The sequence below is a fragment of the Saccopteryx leptura genome, chromosome 1 (assembly GCF_036850995.1).
Source record: "Saccopteryx leptura isolate mSacLep1 chromosome 1, mSacLep1_pri_phased_curated, whole genome shotgun sequence".
Lineage (NCBI taxonomy): Eukaryota > Metazoa > Chordata > Mammalia > Chiroptera > Emballonuridae > Saccopteryx > Saccopteryx leptura.
In genome coordinates, this window is record NC_089503.1 from 222,289,718 (window position 1) to 222,309,188 (window position 19,471).

At 40.5% G+C, this 19,471-nt stretch overlaps 1 protein-coding gene across 1 annotated transcript; it reads left to right on the forward strand.

Annotated features, from left to right (window-relative positions):
* Positions 1–1,417: 1,417 nt before the first annotated feature.
* On the forward strand, positions 1,418–10,979 carry NPY2R (neuropeptide Y receptor Y2). The gene is made up of 2 exons (XM_066386910.1): positions 1,418–2,540; positions 7,519–10,979. Exon 2 carries the CDS (start codon positions 7,540–7,542, stop codon positions 8,686–8,688), a length of 1,149 nt encoding a protein of 382 aa, XP_066243007.1. The 5' UTR covers positions 1,418–2,540; positions 7,519–7,539; the 3' UTR covers positions 8,689–10,979.
* The last annotated feature ends 8,492 nt before the right edge of the window (positions 10,980–19,471 follow it).

Consider the following 19,471-nt stretch of genomic DNA (forward strand, 5'->3'; position numbering starts at 1 on the left):
CACTTCTATCAGTGTCTTGATAGGCTATATGGGTGTTCATCAGAGCAGTTCATTGTTACCATAGCACACAGTAGATGCATATTAAAATATATGCACAAAAATATCACGAGTTTATTGTCAAAACTATCCATGATAATATAACAGACAATAAAGCACCTTTACTTTCAACTGTTTTAGTTACTCATTCAATTCTGTTCATTCTTGGAAGACGTTAGTGAAAGAGGTTATTTACTCTTATTAGGGCTGCTGACTAGATGTCTGTGGAACTATTATGAGGCTTCTAAGACAAATACATGTTGATAAGGGACAAGGCAAATATTTGTGTAGGATTGCTAAAATGCTCTTGGAAAGGAGTTCTAAAGGAGGCAAAAATGTTTTGTGCAATCAATGCCAGTGAAATCTGTTGAGCCTTGCAAAGCAATTACTATGAAGGACAGCGCTCCTCTGCTCTCTGCTGCATTTGTTTTTATGATTGTTGTTTCAAGCCACTCCTACTTTCTACTGTTACAACGCCTTGGTACATAGTTCATCCTTCACAGGTGCAAATATATTAAGAAGCATGGAACCTACTGCATAAAACACATGTGTGAGCAGGGAATAGCTCCCAAAGGTAACATAAAAATCCACACAAAAAAATTCTAAGTGGAGCTGTATAGATATTTCTTGTTCTCTTCACTTTTGTCTCTTGGTAATTGAAAAGCCCAGGCTGCTTTGCCTTATAAGTAATGTCTATGCTCCTATGGGCATAATTCTACATTAACCAAGGGTCATTTTTAGAATAGGCTGTGTAAAGATGCCTTACAAATGCAATATTATTAAGGCGGGTAATCGCGCATAGGATTGAAAACCCAGTCTTCTTGAGGCCTTAACTATAATTTGGAAAGAGCATGTTTTAGTAGTTTAGTCCCTCCCCCTTTTAAAAAATATTTCAGAGAAATTCCAAGCAAACCAGTATGACCACCCTCAATTCAGAAATGAAGAGACTGATGCATAGAAGGAAAGTAATGTGTGCAAAACCCTAACAGAGGATAGTTAAGAAAAAGACGGTTTCCAGTTTCAGGCTTTTGATTTCCTAACTTGATAGGATCTGCTGTCCATGGGAAAGAGACTGGCTGTCAGCTTCTAGAAGGAATGGCTGTGAGTAAAGAGCTTGGGGGAGGAATACCGAAGTCACAGACCCCATATGTCTGTGCAGTGTGGCTCCACAGTCCTGTTTTTCTCTGGTCCACTAACTCAGCCTGGCGGGCTGCAGGCATCAGCCAAGGGCTTCGCTAGGAGGAGACAGGCGCTCAACGAGGCACAAGTGGCTTGGGAAATTACCAAAGAGCGAAGGGTCAGAAAGTCAGCTAACTGGAGAAAGCGTCATTTGGTTACACTGGTGACCCGTTGTTTTCCTCTTCGTATTCTAGCTCCCGCCTGGAGCCAGAGCACACACCACATGGCTGCTGGCTTTAGAATCTGAATCCGCGCTATCCAACTTGAACGGTCAGCAGACACCTGTTAAGACAACTGCTGATCATGGGCCACAAGGCTCTGAACTTGCTTTACCTTCCCTTGGGAGCACAGCGACCGCCCAGTTAGAGGTGCATCAGCGCCCTTCGCTCCAGCGCTGGACCAGGGTGCCCAGGGTTGACAGCCGCGCAATCGTGCGGCGCTCTGCCCTGCTTCTGCGCAGGTCCAGCGCTCCACCTCGGCGCCTACGAGCGAGAAGAAGGAAGCAACTTCTGCCTCCCGGGTCCGCCCCCCGCCAGCTGGAGATCTGCCTGCCGCGCCGGGACTGCTGCCCTTCCCGCAGCCGGGTCTGCCCTCCTGTCTTCGCCTGATCCTCTCGATTCCCGAGCGGACCCGCGTCCCGGAGTCCATCCTCGCCGGGTCTCCTCTGGCGGAATTGAGGAGCCGAGAGCAAGGCGAGGGGTTTCGTGGAAGGGAAAGGGGGTAGAAATGCTACCAACGTTTCCAAAGAGTTGTGCCTCTGTCAAACTTGGGAGTCGCCGGGGCGAGTGAGAGTAGCAGTTGCAGGCGGTGGTGGGAACCCGCGAGGGGGCGCCGCGCCGGCCGGGGTCCTGCGGCGGCTTCTGAACCCTGCAGGCGGTGGACAGACCGCGGTCGCTGACCCCTACCCCCTCGCCGCGGAAACTTTCCCTCCACTCCTCTCTCTTGCGGGACCATCGCCCCCCACCCTCGTACCTGTTTCTTTTTCTTCAAGGGAGGGGTTCCTATCCTCTCCACCTCCCCATCACCTGCTCCGCTGCTCCCATCCTCGCCACTCCCCCGCGCTGCTCGGTGCAGCGCTGTGCCCCGCGAGCGTACTTGGCCGCGGACGCCGGCTGCGGAGCCACCGGAGCCAGCCTCCCAGCGACCGCGACAGCCGGCCGACGCGGCGCGCTCCGGCTGCCCGCACCGTCAGAGCGCACGGAACTAGACTTGGCTTTGGGAACCTTCCAATACCTTCTCCGGATCGGCCGGATAGATCACCCTCGTACTGACGGGCTGCGCACGTCTTGCTCGCACGTCTAAGCAGAAACGCGAGGGCCGGGGCAGTAAGTATATATAAGTCCTAACTCTAATTCACCTTCAGGGAACGAGAATACCATCCCCCACTCCAAAAAGAAAAAAAAAAGAAAGAATCGCTCCGGTCCTATTAAGAGGGCATGGGGGAGGGGAGGTCCACTTGAATGTTGAACTTTTCCCCCTTGTTTAAGTTAATTAAAGCTGGGGGTTGGGAGTGATAACATTCTCATTTTCTATTTTCACTTGAATGTTCTGTTTTGAGCATTTCCTTGACCCTTCCTTCCAGAACAGCAAGTCGTTACTGCTCCTGACTCTTCTTATAAAGATCACATCCCTGTATAAAGGGGAAGGTCATATTGAATTCTCCCAAGCTATTCAAGAATAAACATTTATTTCAGCGTTCACTAGTTTTCCACCAGAAAGGTTCACCCACTGGTAAAAGCATATGGTGGACAAGAACAAGGCAAAAATAAAAAGCCTTAAGACTTTTTTTTTGGCGATAGGGACACATTATTTAAAGTCAGTAATAATCAACAGACAATCCTGTTTTCAAAGGAAAATCACAAACTCAAATACATGGAAATGAAACATTAAAACCGACTGGTAAATATTCTCAACTTCCAACTTTATACTTATTAGGCAAACAGGTCTTGTATTTAGCATTCTTGGGTGTCCACTGCCCTCTCTCCCAGGACTAACAAATGTAAGGCATGTGGCACGAGTTGTGGAATTTTTCTGGAAGGTGTTGTGATTGATAAGATGTTAAATTTTACTGAGGCCAGTTTGTGACTATATGCATACCATTGTAAAAAGTCCCATAAATTTAAATATATAGTTAAAGCATAAACTGGTTTCCCACTGAGATAGTTTAATGTACTTTGAATCTCTAAAAACAAAACAAAAAAATCTTGAAACCACTTTACTATTCTACAAAGAAATAGTTCTATAACAGAATCTCTAAAGAGTCACTTATTCAAGAAAACTGTACAATTCCATTTTCCTTGAATGTCTTGAACAATGTGAATACCTTATTTTGCCTTATTTCAAGGAAAGGGTTTTTCTTTTGTCTACCTCTCTTTTAATATTTTGTGCTGTTGGGTTTTTATACGTCAGCTCCTCCTATGTATTCTCTTTTCTTCTTCTCCTTTCCCAGAAGTATAATCATAGAATAATACATTCTCTGAGTAAGCTCTGACCTGGTTAAAGGCCAGTAGTGTGTTTGAGAAGTTTCTAGTGCCCATATGCTAACAGCTCATAGATCAACTATTCTTGCAAAGAGGCTTTAAATAAGGGGCTTTGAAATAAAGAAAATGGGACTAAAAAGAAAAAGAAGTTAATAAATACAGTATAATCCCAATATTGTGCTCAGGCTCACTCTCAATTTAGTTGGCTGCAAACCTCAAACTCAGACCTTTTGGAGTCTTATTAATTCTGTTAATGAACTATTATGACTGACCAATGTACTCTGTAAAGTCTCTCCTTTCATCTAAGAAAAAGTGTACAGATATACAGTTGAGATTTGAATGGTTAGTTTTTGTTTTCTCTAGTTACTAAAGAAGGGAGGCAAATACAAAAGAGGACCTAAGCTTCTTGGAATATTCTTTTTGAATTTTGTGTGTGTGTGTGTGTGTGACGGAGACAGATGGAGAAAGGGACAGATAGGAAGGGAGAGAAATGAGAAGCATCAATTCTTCATTGCAGCACCTTAGTTGTTCATTGATTGCTTTCTCATATGTGCCTTGACTGTGGGCCTTCAGCAGACCGAGTAACCCCTTGCTCGAGCCAGCGACCTTGGGTCCAAGCTGGTGAGCTTTTGCTCAAACCAGATGAGCCCACGCTCAAGCTGGCAACCTCGGGGTCTCGAACCTGGGTCCTTCTGCATCCCAGTCCGACGCTCTATTCACTACGCCATACCTGGTCAGGCTCTATTTGAAATTTATACAAAGAAAACTTGAATATATTAGTAAAGCAAATACACAAGAACATGTATATCTCTTTCCTAATAAGATGCATGTGCGCACACATGTGTGTGTGTGTGTGTGTGTATGTGTTGTGTGTGTGTTAAGCCCTTCAGAAAAAAAGTTTCCTTATGGGTATACTGATTGACAATTTTTAATGTTCTAATCAGGGACTGATTTAAGCGGGATCTTGGGACAACTTTCTTGTAGAAGTGTTTACCTGACTAAGAACAAGAAAATAATCACAAGGAGGGCCTATTGGAGCAAGGAATTCTGTACAGGCAATTATATTCAGTAAAAGAAAGGATCCAAATTACTCAGTATTTTGCTGATCCCAATTATTCAGTAAAATAGTGTTTTCCTTTACTTCATATTTGTTTTGCCAAATTATTGAGGACCTTTAATGTATTGGATGGTGTGCTAAGAATTAAATAATGGGTGGAAAAGATCCCATTTCAGTCCACACAGAGAGTGCTGTGTGGGCTATTGGAAAGAAAAACAACTGCAGTGTGACATGTGACATGTAGAGCTTCAGCTAAGAAGTGAGCACAGGTTGTAGGGGGAACCGAGGGGCTTCCTGCTGCAGGGCAGGGAGGGCCCAGAGGCAAGAGAAAGGCTGCTGGGTTGCTAGAATTGGGAGTAGTATATATTGGGATGTTAGGAGAGATGAAGCCAAAGGGGTAGGCAGGGAAGAATCTAAGGAAAGCTGTGAATGTCACGGTGAAGTTGCAATTTTCTTCATTGTCGGTGTTATCAACCTGTGCATGCAAAACCTCTGGAGGGGGGATACATCAATAAAAGCAGCAGCTCTTGCAAAACAGAAGCTATTCAAGGACACAAGAGAAGGAATTACAGGCAGAGAACTGTTATACAAGTGATAGAAGACAAACAAGGGATGTTAAGGCCACCCAGGGATTAGCAAGAGCAAGGAGGCATTGCTACCTCCAGTGTGACTGAAGCCAGAGACCAGGGCCATCCACTGGAAATAAAATCACTGCAGGCCAGCCCTGTGGGAACCAAAGCAATGGATGGGCTGCTGAGGCTCTGCTCAGAGGAGAGAGGGAGGGAGGATACAATGGCTTTTGCCTTCCCTCTGCCTTCTAACTACCTGCCAGTGCTTCCCATTGGCTAAACCTAGCCAACATTCTGACGAATCAGGAGCCTGAAAGTACAGCCTGCAAGAGTCAGTCTTTTAGGGCAGTGGTCCCCAACCCCCAGGCTGTGGACCGGTACTGGTCCATGGGCCACTTGGTACCAGTCCGCAGAGGAAGAGTAAATAACTTACATTATTTCCATTTTTATTTATATTTAAGTCTGAACGATGTTTTATTTTTTTTAAATGACCAGATTCCCTCTGTTACATCCGTCTAAGACTCACTCTTGACACTTATCTCGGTCACATGATACATTTATCCATCCCACCCTAAAGGCCGGTCCATGAAAATATTTTCTGACAATAAACCGGTCCGTGGCCCAAAAAAGGTTGGGGACCGCTGCTTTAGGGGAAGGATGAGGAATGGATCTGGGGGACACAGGTCCAGCCAGGCATGGTCTGTAGGCTGAATAACTATGACTCACCAATGTAGGTAGATGCTACTGTTAATAAAAAACAAATTCATTTAAAGAAGATTCTGAATTAATGGTGGAAGTCTTTTGTCATTTTGAATTTATTCAGCAGGTACTACCACTATGATGTGTTTTTGTAGACTTGAAAAGGGAACTCTATATTAAAAACCAATATATCATTTTAAGTAACCTGGGGACATTGGAGATAATATGCTCGCATTTGAATTTCAGAAAGACCATTTTAATGTCAGAATAAGCTCTACCCAGTAGAATGTAATGTAATAGCATTAGAGTAGAGGCCCTATCCTTTTATCTTTGCCCCTAGCACAAATTCTAGTTACTGGCATAGGTTTTTAAATGCTTGCTGAATACAAGGATGAAGCCGTGTCTGGCGTGTAGAAGATACTCAATTACAGTATATTTGTTAAGTGAATGAATGACTTAATGAGTGAATGAAAAAGGAAGGAAGGGAGGGAGGGAGGGAGGAGGGGAGGGGAGGAAGAGGAAGAGGAAGAGAGATGAGTTAGAAGACTATTAGAGTAATTTTGGTAGAGATCAAAGGCAATACTAATGTGGTAGAAATGCTAAGAGGACCACTGGGAGAGATAATTTAGGGAACAGTCTGCGGGTTTTCTAAAATGTGGGGGCTAAAGGAGATGAAACAGCCCAGGATGGTTACCTGCCTTTGAAGTGTCCTTGGCTTACTGATGGAGAGAGTACTGACAGAAGTGGGGCGCACAGAAGGAAAAGCTTGGGGTTGGGGGCTGCAACTGAGGAAGAAAGTGTTAAAACTTTAATATTTAGGGGCTAAAGAGAAACGTAATTCAGATTTGGACATATTTTTAGCATAGTTCCTGTGTAAGATTCTGCTGTATGTCCCGTAGAAAGATTATTTTAGATCATCCAAGAAAGCAACTGCTTTGTGTAGGCTCCCTATTTGAGACACTACCCCACACCAGGAACAATGGCTGTGGATCAGATTCTGCTGAGTCTGTCCTAAGTACTTTATACCCTAAAGCTCAGGCGCCAGGTAGAGGTTTCAATATTTGTCTCTTTTATGTGCAATTTGTTTCTATATTTATAAATTTAGAACAGTCAAGATATTGAAGGAAACTTTCTTTTTCTAACTTAAAATTAATTTGATGAATTTATAGAAGTTATAAAATTAAATGCTAAAGTTTCTAATATTCATCCCACATAAAATGGGTTGAATCAGTTTGGTGGCATTCACATAGGAACTACATTTATATGAGAGGTGTTACATTTTATCATTGTAATAAACGTGTCAAGGACCTAATTTAAGTAGAATAGACACATTAAGAGGCCTGCTTTATTAAAATATCATACTGTGTGCAATTGGAGGCATGATGGGACAGGCATTTGAGCCTCCACCAAAATGAAACCAATCTTTTTGTAATATTTCTTTGTTTCACCCTTGCGTTTACCTTGTTTCATCATTGTTCTTTGTTTTTTTAAATTATAGGTTATTTGCTAATTGCTGAAAATGGGCCCAATAGGTGCAAAGGCTGAAGAGAACCAGACAGTGGAAGAAATGAAAGTGGAGCAGTATAGTCCCGGGCCCGCCACTCCCAGAGGTGAGCTGGCCCCTGACCCTGAGCCAGAGCTTATAGACAGCACCAAGCTGATTGAGGTACAGATTGTCCTCATCTTGGCCTATTGTTCCATCATCTTACTTGGGGTGATTGGCAACTCCCTGGTGATCCACGTGGTGATCAAATTCAAGAGCATGCATACAGTAACCAACATTTTCATTGCCAATCTGGCTGTGGCAGATCTGCTGGTGAACACCCTGTGCTTGCCATTCACTCTGACCTATACCTTAATGGGAGAGTGGAAAATGGGTCCTGTGCTATGCCATGTGGTACCCTATGCCCAGGGCCTGGCAGTGCAAGTGTCCACAATCACCTTGACAGTCATTGCCCTGAACCGGCATCATTGCATCGTCCACCACCTGGAGAGGAAGATCTCTAAGCGATTCAGCTTCTTGATTATTGGCTTGTCCTGGGGCATCAGCGCCCTGCTCGCAAGCCCACTGGCCATCTTCCGTGAGTATTCACTGATTGAGATCATTCCTGACTTTGCGATTGTGGCCTGTACCGAGAAGTGGCCCGGTGAGGAGAAGAGCATGTATGGCACTGTCTACAGCCTTTCCTGCTTACTAATCCTGTATGTTTTGCCTCTGGGCATCATATCTTTCTCCTACACTCGTATCTGGAGCAAACTTAAGAACCATGTCAGCCCTGGAACTGCTAATGATCACTACCATCAGCGCAGGCAGAAGACCACCAAGATGCTGGTGTGCGTGGTGGTCGTGTTTGCGGTCAGCTGGCTGCCTCTCCATGCCTTCCAGCTCGCTGTCGACATTGACAACCAAGTCCTGAACCTGAGGGAGTACAAACTCATCTTTACCGTGTTCCACATCATCGCCATGTGCTCTACCTTTGCCAACCCCCTGCTCTATGGCTGGATGAACAGCAACTACAGAAAGGCTTTCCTCGCCGCCTTCCGCTGTGAGCAGAGGCTGGACACCATTCACTCGGAGGTGTTCGTGTCTTTCCAGGCTAAAAAGAACCTGGAAGTCAAAAAGAACAACGGCCCCAGAGACTCTTTCACAGAGGCTACCAATGTCTGAGGAAACTCCGGGGTGAGAATATATGGATGAATTCTGACTGGAGTTGTAAATCTGGTTGGGGAGGTCTTCCAGGTGCATCCTAATTTCCCACTCTAAGGAAGAAAAGGAATATCTGACTGGAAGCACCTGCAGTGTCATCCATGGAAATGTCGCTGGCAGAGCCGACGTAAAACACACACACATTCGAAGCTAGGGCAACAGAACAGTTTGCATACAGTTGCTAGACTGGTAGGTTGGATTACAAGGGAAAAACAGAGATGCTTGTGGCTGAACAAGAAAGGAATGAAACCTGAACAAGGAATTGGTGTTATCAGCATCGCTAAAAGGTGGTGGTTAAATAAACTGACTTTCAAATCACATTGGGGAGCAGGCTGGGGATGAGGCGTAATTCACTGCTTGCCCCTGAGCTGATGGAGACCAACCAACACCAATTTCCCTAGGGAGCCACAGGCTCTCCTTTATTGTGTTTTGTATGTTTTTTGTTGGTGGTGGTGGTCTTTGTTTTTATGAATCTGCCTATAGATTAAATTACCAGGAAATGCTGCAGGCAAATGTTACCACCTGTTTGTATGATTTCAAGGAAGTAAACTGAAATTTGCCATATAATGAGTATTGTGGCAAATGCTGGGGGAAGTCCTTAATGCTCAGTTAGCTGATTGCTCTTAAAACCAAATGCACAGTCAGTGGAGAGTTGCTTCCTTAGAATCAAAGGTTGAGATTCTTAGAATTAGAGAAATATGAACCATCAGTTAACTTCTCATGTCAAGTTGATCCATTTTTTGCTTTTTATAGATACTATTTAGATAATAAGCATACAATGTAATACATTTAGTCATTTAATTAATACTCATTATTATGACTTTTGAACATACATTATTCCTGTGTTGGAACTGAGTGTCTTCACTGGAAATTAAACCAATTAGAAAATAATTTTTGTGGCCTTTTTAAAACATTTTGTGGTTATTTGTAAGCAATTTTTGCACAGGTACATAGCTCTAGTGTGTTTACAGAACACTGCAGTGTTATTTTTTTGAAATTCATTTTTAATGGACGCATTCATGATTAACAAAATGGTATAATTTCATGAAAATAGAAACCATCTGGTAAGAAATCTTAAAAACACTGGATTCATTCCACTTTGCAAATGTTCTATTTGGACCAAATTATTTGGATAACATGAGTATATACATAATAAAATTGTACCTGTAAATAGTGGAACATAGATACTATAGTATTTTTCATTTGGTAACTTTATGAATATAACTTTTATTTTAAGAGTGCCCAGCCAAATAGGCTTAAAACCTTCCTCTGTTTATGACAAATAATTGAAATGTTAAAATAATTGTACTTTTTCTGGATGCAGTTAAAGAAGTGTTATGGTGATCATATTTTTGTAAATACAGTCCTCGAATTTGTAAAACGGTCCTTAAATTCCATATGAGTATTACATTAAATTACAAACATTAACTTTTTGAACTGCAGAGTTTTATTTTATGGATATATTTAAAATTCATACTAAGGCTTTTACTGAGTTACTCCATGCTAAAAATGCAAGACTGGTCCTGAAGTGGACTGCACTTTTAGAATACAGAAAAAGAATGAAAACAATAGAATTTAGATTAGGTAGAAGACTGATAAAGAAGTAAATAAAAAATACTGTGTATCTGTAATATATAATTAAAAATTTCATTTTTCTGTTAGATTTGACATAAATGTCAAAAAAAGAAGTGTTTTGTCCATTAAGTAGCAGTTACTTTGCATAATGTATTAATAGAAAATTGTGGTTAAAAGTTTTTTGGTGAAGGCCCTGGCTGGTTGGCTCAGGGGTAGAGTGTTGGCCCAGCATGTAGAAGTCCCAGGTTCGATTCCTGGCCAGGACACACAGGAGAAGCACCCATCTGCTTCTCCACCCTTCCCCCTCTCCTTCTTCTCTCTCTCTTCCTCTCCCGTAGCCAAGGCTCCATGGGAGCAAAGTTGGCCCGGGTGCTGAGGATGGCTCCGTGGCCTCTGCTTCAGGTGCTAGAATGGCTCCAGTTGCCACGGAGTGGCAGCCCAGAGGGACAGAGCATTACCCCCTGGTGGGCATGCCTGGTGGATCCCGGTCCGGCGCATGTGGGAGTTGTCTGCCTGCCACCCCCCACTTCTCACTTTGGAAAAATACAAAAAAAAAAAATGTTTTTTGGAGAATTCTTACCCTGTATATGTATGCTACTGTATTACTTATTGTAGTAGTAAATTATTAGAATTTAATTAATGATACAATTAATATCTATGACCTAATTAATGATGTTAACTCAATAAAATATCTTTTAACATAGTAATTTCATCTGTTAAAATAAAAAGAATTTGGAAAATTAGAGAAATTAAGTGATATTTTATATCAGATCCTGTTCAAGACAAGACAGTAAACCTTTCACACAATTACAAACAGGAAACTTATGGGGGCTCCTCAACAGCCTAGCTCTCTTTCCATTCTGCACACGAATCTGAGTCCGTGGGTATACTCCCATGTCTAAAAATGCTTGAATCTTTATTTTGAGAACAGGCCTTTCATCTGAACTTGTACTTCTTTTTTTTTTTTAATTTTTATTAATTTTAATTTATTGTGTTTACATGGATTCAAGTGTCCCACTGAATATAACACCCTCCCCCACCCCCCGTGTCCCAATTTATGCCCTCTTTGCCCCCTCTCACTAACTCCCTCTCCCTTCCCTCTGGAATTTGCTGTCCTGTTGTCTATATCTATGTGTTATGTATATATAATTTCACTAATCCCTTCACCTTCTCTGATCCCATCCCTCATGCCCCTTTCCTCTGAGAGCTGTCCCTCCAGTCCCCGTGACCCCGCTTCTGTCTCTATTCTGTTCCTCAGTTCACTTTGTTCCTTAGATTCCACATATAAGTGAGATCATATAATATTTGTCTTTCTCTGCCTGGCTTATTTCACTGAGCATAATAATCTCCAGATCATTCATGCCATCGTAAAAGGTAAGATGTCCTTCTTTTTCACAGCTGTGTAGTATTCCATTGTGTATACATACCACTGCTTTTTAATCTACTCATCCATTGATGGACACTTGGGCTGTTTCCAGATCTTGGATATTGTATACAATGCTGCAATAAACATGGGGGTACATATCTTCTTTTGAATCAGTGATTTGGGATTCTTAGGATATATTCCTAAAAGTGGGATATGTGGGTCAAAAGGCAGTTCCATTTTTAATTTTTTGAGGAAACTCCATACTGTTCTCCACAGTGGCTGCACAAATCTGCATTCCCACCAGCAGTGTAGGAGAGTTCCCTTTTCTCCACATCCTCGCCAGCACTTATTGTGTGCTTTTTTGTTAAGAGCACCATTTTGACAAGTGTGAGGTGATATCTCATTGTGGTTTTAATTTGCATTTCTCTGATTAGTGACACTGAACATTTTTTCATATGCCTATTGGCAATCTGTATGTCCTCTTTGTAGACTGTCTGTTTAGTTCTTTTGCCCATTTTTAATTGGATTGTTTACCTTCCTGGTGTTAAGTTTTAGAAGTTCTTTATAAATTTTGGTTGTTAACCCCTTATCAGATGTATTGGCGAATATGTTCTCCCATTGTATGGGTTGTCTTTTAATTTTGTTCATGGTGTCTTTTGCTGTGCAAAAGCTTTTTAGTTTGATATAGTCCCATTTGTTTATTTTGTCCTTTATTTCACTTGCCCATGGAGATAAATCAGCAAAAATATTGCTACCTAGCCTTCTCAAGCTATTTCAAAAAATTCAAGAGGAGAGAAGACTTCCAAGCTCCTTTTATGAAGCAAGCATGGTCCTCATTCCAAAACTAGGTAAAGACACTACAAAGAAAAAAAACTATAGGCCAATATCCCTGATGAACTTAGATACTAAAATTATCAAAAAAATATTAGCAAACTGGATCCAGCAATACATGAAAAAAATCATATATCATGAGCAAGTGGGATTTATTCTGGGGAGGCAAGGCTGGTACAATATTCACAAATCAATGTGATTCATCACATAAACAAAAAGAAGTATAAAAATCACATGATAATATCAATAGATGCAGAAAAAGCATTTGATAAAATCCAGAACCCACTTATGATAAAAAATCTCAGCAAAGTGGGAATACAGGGAACATACCACACACAACATAATAAAGGTGATCTATGATGGACCCACAGCCAACATCAAGTAAAACTATTGTTATTTGCTGATGACATGATGCTGTACATAGAAAACCCTAAAGTCTTAATCAAAAAACTACTGAACCTGATAAATGAATTTGGCAAGGTGGCAGGATATAAAATTAATATTCAGAAATCAGTGGCACTTTTATACATCAACAATAAACTGTCTGGAAGAGAAATTAAGGAAACAATCCTCTTCACTATTACAACAACAACAAAAAATAAAGTACCTAAGAGTAAATTTAACCAAGGAGGTAAAAAACTTGTACTTGGAAAATTATAAAACATTGAAAAAAGAAATCAAGAAAGATACAAACCAGTGGAAGCATTTACCATGTTCATGGGTAAGAAGAATAAACATCATTAAAATGTCTATATTAACCAAAGCAATCTATAAATTCAATGCAATTCCTATGAAAATACCAATGGCATACTTCAAAGATATAGAACAAATATTCCAAAAATTCATATGGAACCAAAAAAGAACAAGAACAGCCTCAGAAATCTTGAAAATGAAGAATAAAGTGAGAGAAACCACACTTCTTGATTTTTTTTTAAGAGACAAAGAGAGAGCCAGAGAGAGGGATAGATAGGAACAGACAGACAGGAATGGAGAGAGATGAGAAGCATTAATCATTAGTTTTTTGTCGCAACACCTTAGTTGTTAATTGATTGCTTTCTCATATGTGCCTTGACCATGGGGCTACAACAGACTGAGAAACCCCTTGCTCAAGCCAGCGACCTTGGGTCCAAGCTGGTGAGCTTTGTTCAAACCAGATGAGCCCACGCTGAAGCTGGAGATCTCGGGGTCTCGAACCTGGGTCCTCTGCATCCCAGTCCGATGCTCTATCCACTGTGCCACCGCCTGGTCAGGCCACACTTCTTAATATTAAGTTATACTACAAGGCCATTGTAATCAAAACAGCTTGGTACTGGCATAAGAACAGGTATACAGATCAATGGAACAGAACAGAGAACCCAGAAATAAACCCATGCCTTTATGATCAATTGATATTTGACAAAGGAGGTAAGAGCATACAATGGAGTAAAGACAGTCTCTTTAATAAATGAGGTTGGGAAAATTGAACAGGTACATGCAAAAAAAAAATGAAACTAGACCACCAACTTACACCATTCACAAAAATAAACTCAAAATGGATAAAAGACTTAAATGTAAGTCGCGAAACCATAAACATCTTGAAAGAAAACAGGCAGTAAACTCTCCAATATCTCTTGTAGCAATATTTTTGAACTTGTGTTATATTTCTATCGGCCGATTTGACCTGTCCACACAGGTGTTTCACCAGTAGATCAAAACTGGCATGTCTAAAACAGAACCTGCCATTGTGATGCACACCCCACCCCACCTCCACTTTGCTTTCCTGTATGCTCTGCCCCGATCATGACACTGGTATCTGCTCAGTTCCCCAAGCCTTACACTTTGTAGTTACCCTTGACTCTCTGTTGTTGTTTTTTTTTTTGTCATATGTGTCCAATTAATTCCCACATTTCGTTCTAATTCCTAGATGTTTCTTGAATCAATTCACTTTTCTCCATTCTTATAGCAGCTACCACAGTTCAGGCTGTGATCATCTCCTCAGACACCTATTACCTCTTATCTGGTTTAATGTAGCAACTTCCTAACTGGCCTTCTCAATACCTGGTCATCTTCCCATCCAAACCAACTTTCATCCACTAGCCAGAATCATTTTTCAAAAACTTAAATTTTATGCCAATAAGAACACGCTGCTTTACTGCCATCGGACAATTCTGGCGATCTTGAGAACAGCCCAAATAATAATTTCCAGTTTCAACCTCGTTCTCTCCTCTCGGTACCTCTTTGGGTTCTTCAGAATTGCAGTGGTGCAGATTGACTCCCTCTCTTTTTGTTACGAAGGTCAATATGTTAAAGATTTTCTTTAAAACTGCCCCATTAGTACAGGTGAACTAGGAATAAGTAAAGACCATTTATTCTTTTATGATAGTCTGATTGAAATGGAAAAAAGAAAAAATTATAGACTTAAACAACAATCTAAAACCCACAGAAGCATACAGATTCTGAGTTACCTTTGTAAGATTAGCAAACGAAATGATACCTCTAGGAGAAAATAGCCTTTAATCTTTTCAAGCTGATAAGAGATGAAATATTAATATATATGGCAGCAAAAGACAGTTTACTTTTTTGAAAAAAGGAAAGAACACAAAGATAATAAAGAAGGAAATATCTTCATGTGTATGTCTCATGACATTAAACAAAGGTAGGAATTTTTATTAAACAAAGGGTTACTAAGGATTGATTTTTGAAGGTTTATAAATGATACCTGTCTGTTAGACCACTGACCTTTTTCTGCCATGGTACACTGGTCAGATGTCCATAAACTTCACAAGTCCTTCTGGGTATGGAAGAGGTTGCGAGAAAGAGAGCTTATGGGTTATGACAATTCAAGTTATCTGTAATTCCAATGTGTTCTTGTTAGTTCGTGAATGTGTAACTAACTGGAAGTAAATAAAAATGGCTAACCTTGAAGCTATTCTTCTTTATAAACAACTCGATGCCAAGTTTCAACATTTTAACAAATTACTTGCGAAATACCACATAGTTGATCACAAACATAGGCGTGTATATACTATTACATTGAAATAAAAAACTGTCCCACTATCATCATGGAAAATAAAGGGAAAAAATACTGAGTATTTTTCATATAATAAATATTTTGTCCTCAAAGGAAAGTAACATGCATTGTGAAAAAAATACAGTGCATATATGTGTATACACACATATTTAATTACAAACAAAAATACATGACATAGACTATTATCCAATATTGTATGCTGACTGTGTATAGAACATCTGAACATCAAAAGTGGCTATTAGCCTTTTGCCATATAACATACTGTTCCCATGACTGTCCCTAGATAAATAACTATCACTGGGCTTTGGGTGGGGTGGGATGAAGAGAAAGGGGAATGCACTCTTGAATTCTTCCTGTTAGTGTCCAGTGAATCTGATAAGTGAATTCTCGTGTCTCTCTCCCTGAAGGTGCCTGTCTCCTTAGTGTTTGGACATTTAGTTACTTTGCAATCTCGGTTCTCTAACAGATTATAAGGTCATGAATTTGACGTTATTCAAGCTACTTTTGAAAGTTTTTATTTATTGATTTTAGAGAGAGAAACATCAATTTACTGTTTCACTTTTTATGCATTCATTGGTTGATTCTTGTACATGCCCTGACTGAGGGTCAAACCCACAACCTTGGTGTATCAGGCCGATGCTCTAACCAACTGAGCTATGCAGCCAGGGCCTCCAGCTATTTTTTATTTTTATAAAGGTAAGGGTGATGTTCTTCCCTGCTGTCTCCATTCTGGGGAGGATACGAGGAGTCCTTAATGAGATATTTTACATATTTTAGAAATAATAAATCTTCAAAATCTGGTGTGAATTTTCCATTGAGAGCCCATCGTAATTCAGATTAGCCATACTTCAAGTGCACACCAGCCGCATGTGGTTAATGGTTTCCATATTGGACAATGCAGCCCTAAACTTAACAGCTACTGAATGTCTTGTATATACTGTAATAGTCATGGTTATATCTTTTAAAATTAATGTTCCTGGCCTTTAACTTATGAGCACTGAAAAGTTTAGACTTTAGTTTTCTCCATGATTTTTATTAGTAGTAGTATTTTCTAAGTACCCATTTTATGTGACCATAGAAGAAAACCAAATGCCCGACTATCCTAAATGTATACCTTACCTTCATTGCTTTTTTTTGAAACTGGAAGATATTAGAAGTATTGATGGTGGCACCTAGTTGAGATGAAAATGTGTTAGGTATGATCAATTGAGTATTTCTAGCACATACTTTGGTACCTAGCTTTAAGCCTAATTGACTTGTTACATTAAAGTATTATTTGAATACTTTATAAATATCTTCAGCTTCTTCATGCTGAGATCCTCATTATTATTCACACCAAAATTACAATACTGTTTTTAATCCATCAGAAGCATGTAATAGGACATTATGAGCCAACTCATTTGCTTAAATAGCAACACCAATCAAAAATCTTTTTAGCAGCCTGACCTGTGGTGGCTCAGTGGGTAAAGCGTCGACCTGGAAATGCTGAGGTCGCCGGTTCAAAACCCTGGGCTTGCCTGGTCAATGCACATATGGGAGTTGATGCTTCCAGCTCCTCCCCCCTTCTCTCTCTCTGTCTCTCCTCTCTCTCTCTCTGTCTCTCCCTCTCCTCTCTAAAAAAATGAATAAATAAAAAAAAAATTAAAAAAAAAATCTTTTTAGCCCTGGCCGGTTGGCTCAGTGATAGAGTGTCGGCCTGGCGTGCAGGAGTCCTGGGTTCAATTCCCGGCCAGGGCACACAGGAGAAGCACCTATCTGCTTCTCCACCCCTTCCCCTCTACTTCCTCTCTGTCTCTCTCTTCCCCTCCCGCAGCCAAGGCTCCATTGGAGCAAAGTTGGCCCAGGCGCTGAGGATGGCTCTGTGGCCTCTGCCTCAGGCACTAGAATGGTTCTGGTTGCAACAGAGTGACACCCCAGATGGGCAGAGCATCACCCCCTGGTGGGCATGCCAGGTGGATCCCGGTCGGGCGCATGCAGGAGTCTGACTGCCTCCCCATTTCCAACTTCAGAAAAATACAAAAAAAAAAAATCTTTTAAAAAATTTATCAGTTTTGATTTATGCCAGATGTAGAAATGAGAATTTGAATACTTAATATAGAATTTAAATAGAAATGCCGGCAGAAATGTAAGATGCCTTAGAGTTTATTTTATTAAATTCACTGTAAAGTATATTCTTTTAGCCCATTTATTTATGTGGTATTGTAACTCTGAGCTCAAAACTTATCCATTTGTGATAAACCTTTGTTCATTTCACTTCATGTACTATACTGTTTTCTGCCTTCATCGGTTTCAGTCTGAGACAAACTTTGATTGAGATAGTTTCAGGAAATCAGTTGGTCTCAAGTTCTCCCTCTTTCTGAATATGTTCTAAATTCTGCTGTTCTAGCAGTTAATGACATCTTTTTTTAATTTTTCATATTTGCAAAGATCTTATAAGACAAGAACATATATATACTGCTCACAAAAATCAGGGGATATTTCAAAATGAATATGAAGCAATAAAAAAAAGCATTTGATTTTTATTAATAAATAAGAACATCAGAAAAGCAAACAAGTCAATGAAAGTTGTTTGATTATGCAAATGAGATGCAAAACCACCTTTTATGTCATTGGAGAAAATGTACTATAGAAAAGGCTGAAAGTACTGGAGTATCTGCACATTCCCTGATCCCCTAATTTTTGTGAGCAGTGTAGTTATTTCATAGACAAGCCTTCTTAGTGCAGCCTCACCAGCACTCTCCTCTTCCTCCTGCACTCTGGTTCTAGAACAATGGCTTTTCCAACTTTCTAACTAGTAGCATGTCCTCTTCCCACAGGGTGTCAAAATTGCTACCTGGGGCCCTGGCCGGTTGGCTCAGAGGTAGAGCATTGGCCCAGTATGTAGATGTCCTAGGAGACAGGGCACACAGGAGAAGCACCCATCTGCTTCTCCACCTCGCCCCCTCTCACTTCTCTCTCTCTCTCTCTCTCTTCTCCTCTCCTGCAGCCATGACTCGATTAGAGTGAGTTGGCCCAGGGTGCTCTATGGCCTCCACCTCAGGTGCTAAAATGGCTCTAGTTCCAATGGATCAATGCCCCAGATGGGCAGAGCATCGCCCCCTTGTGGGCTTGCCAAATAGATCCCGGTCAAGCACATGTGGAATCTGTCTCTGCCTCCCTGCCTCTCATTAAAATTTAAAAAAAAAAAAAAAATCACTGCCTGGAAAATCCTCCTCTTTCTCTCTTTTTTTATTCTTCTCTCTTACTTTATTACCACTTTTCCTTCATATTTCAGTTGAATCATCACTTTCTCAAGGAAATTGTTTTATTCTTTAACTAATGTATCCTCTGTTACATGATTTTACAGTATCATGTACTTTTCACAGTCATAACTTTAAACTTCTTTATGAGACTGTTTGACCATGTCCCCCAGTAAATTGGGACTCTCCAAGAGGATAAGAACTATCCCTTTTCTTTTCTTTTTTAAAAAATACAGACCACATTTGCTTTTTTTGCTTACCAGTTTATTTCTAAATACTGAACACATAGTGTCTGGCCACAATAGAACTCAATAAAAAATTATTGTTTAATTTTGACTGGGTAAATTTAATGGGTACCAGTTTTTGAAAATACACAAAGTTTTAGTTCTATTCTTTATAACATCCACTTAATATTTATAAAAATATATAGAGTAAGAGTAATTATCTAATTTTAAAGGTGAAGACATTGAGACTTAGAGATGTTGAGTAAATTCACAAAAGCAGCATGCGTCGCTGAGATGAGAGCCAGACAGAGCTGACCCACAGCCAATCTGTAAAGCGGTCTGAAGTGTGATTTCGCCAAGTTGTTCATTTACTGCCCAGTTTTGTTTCCCCCTTAGAGCCTACATTGATTTATGTCTTTATTTTTAAAAGGCCTCTACTTTCAAAATATACTTGATTAACTCAAAACAATTTGCTTTATAGATACATGTTTCAGAAACA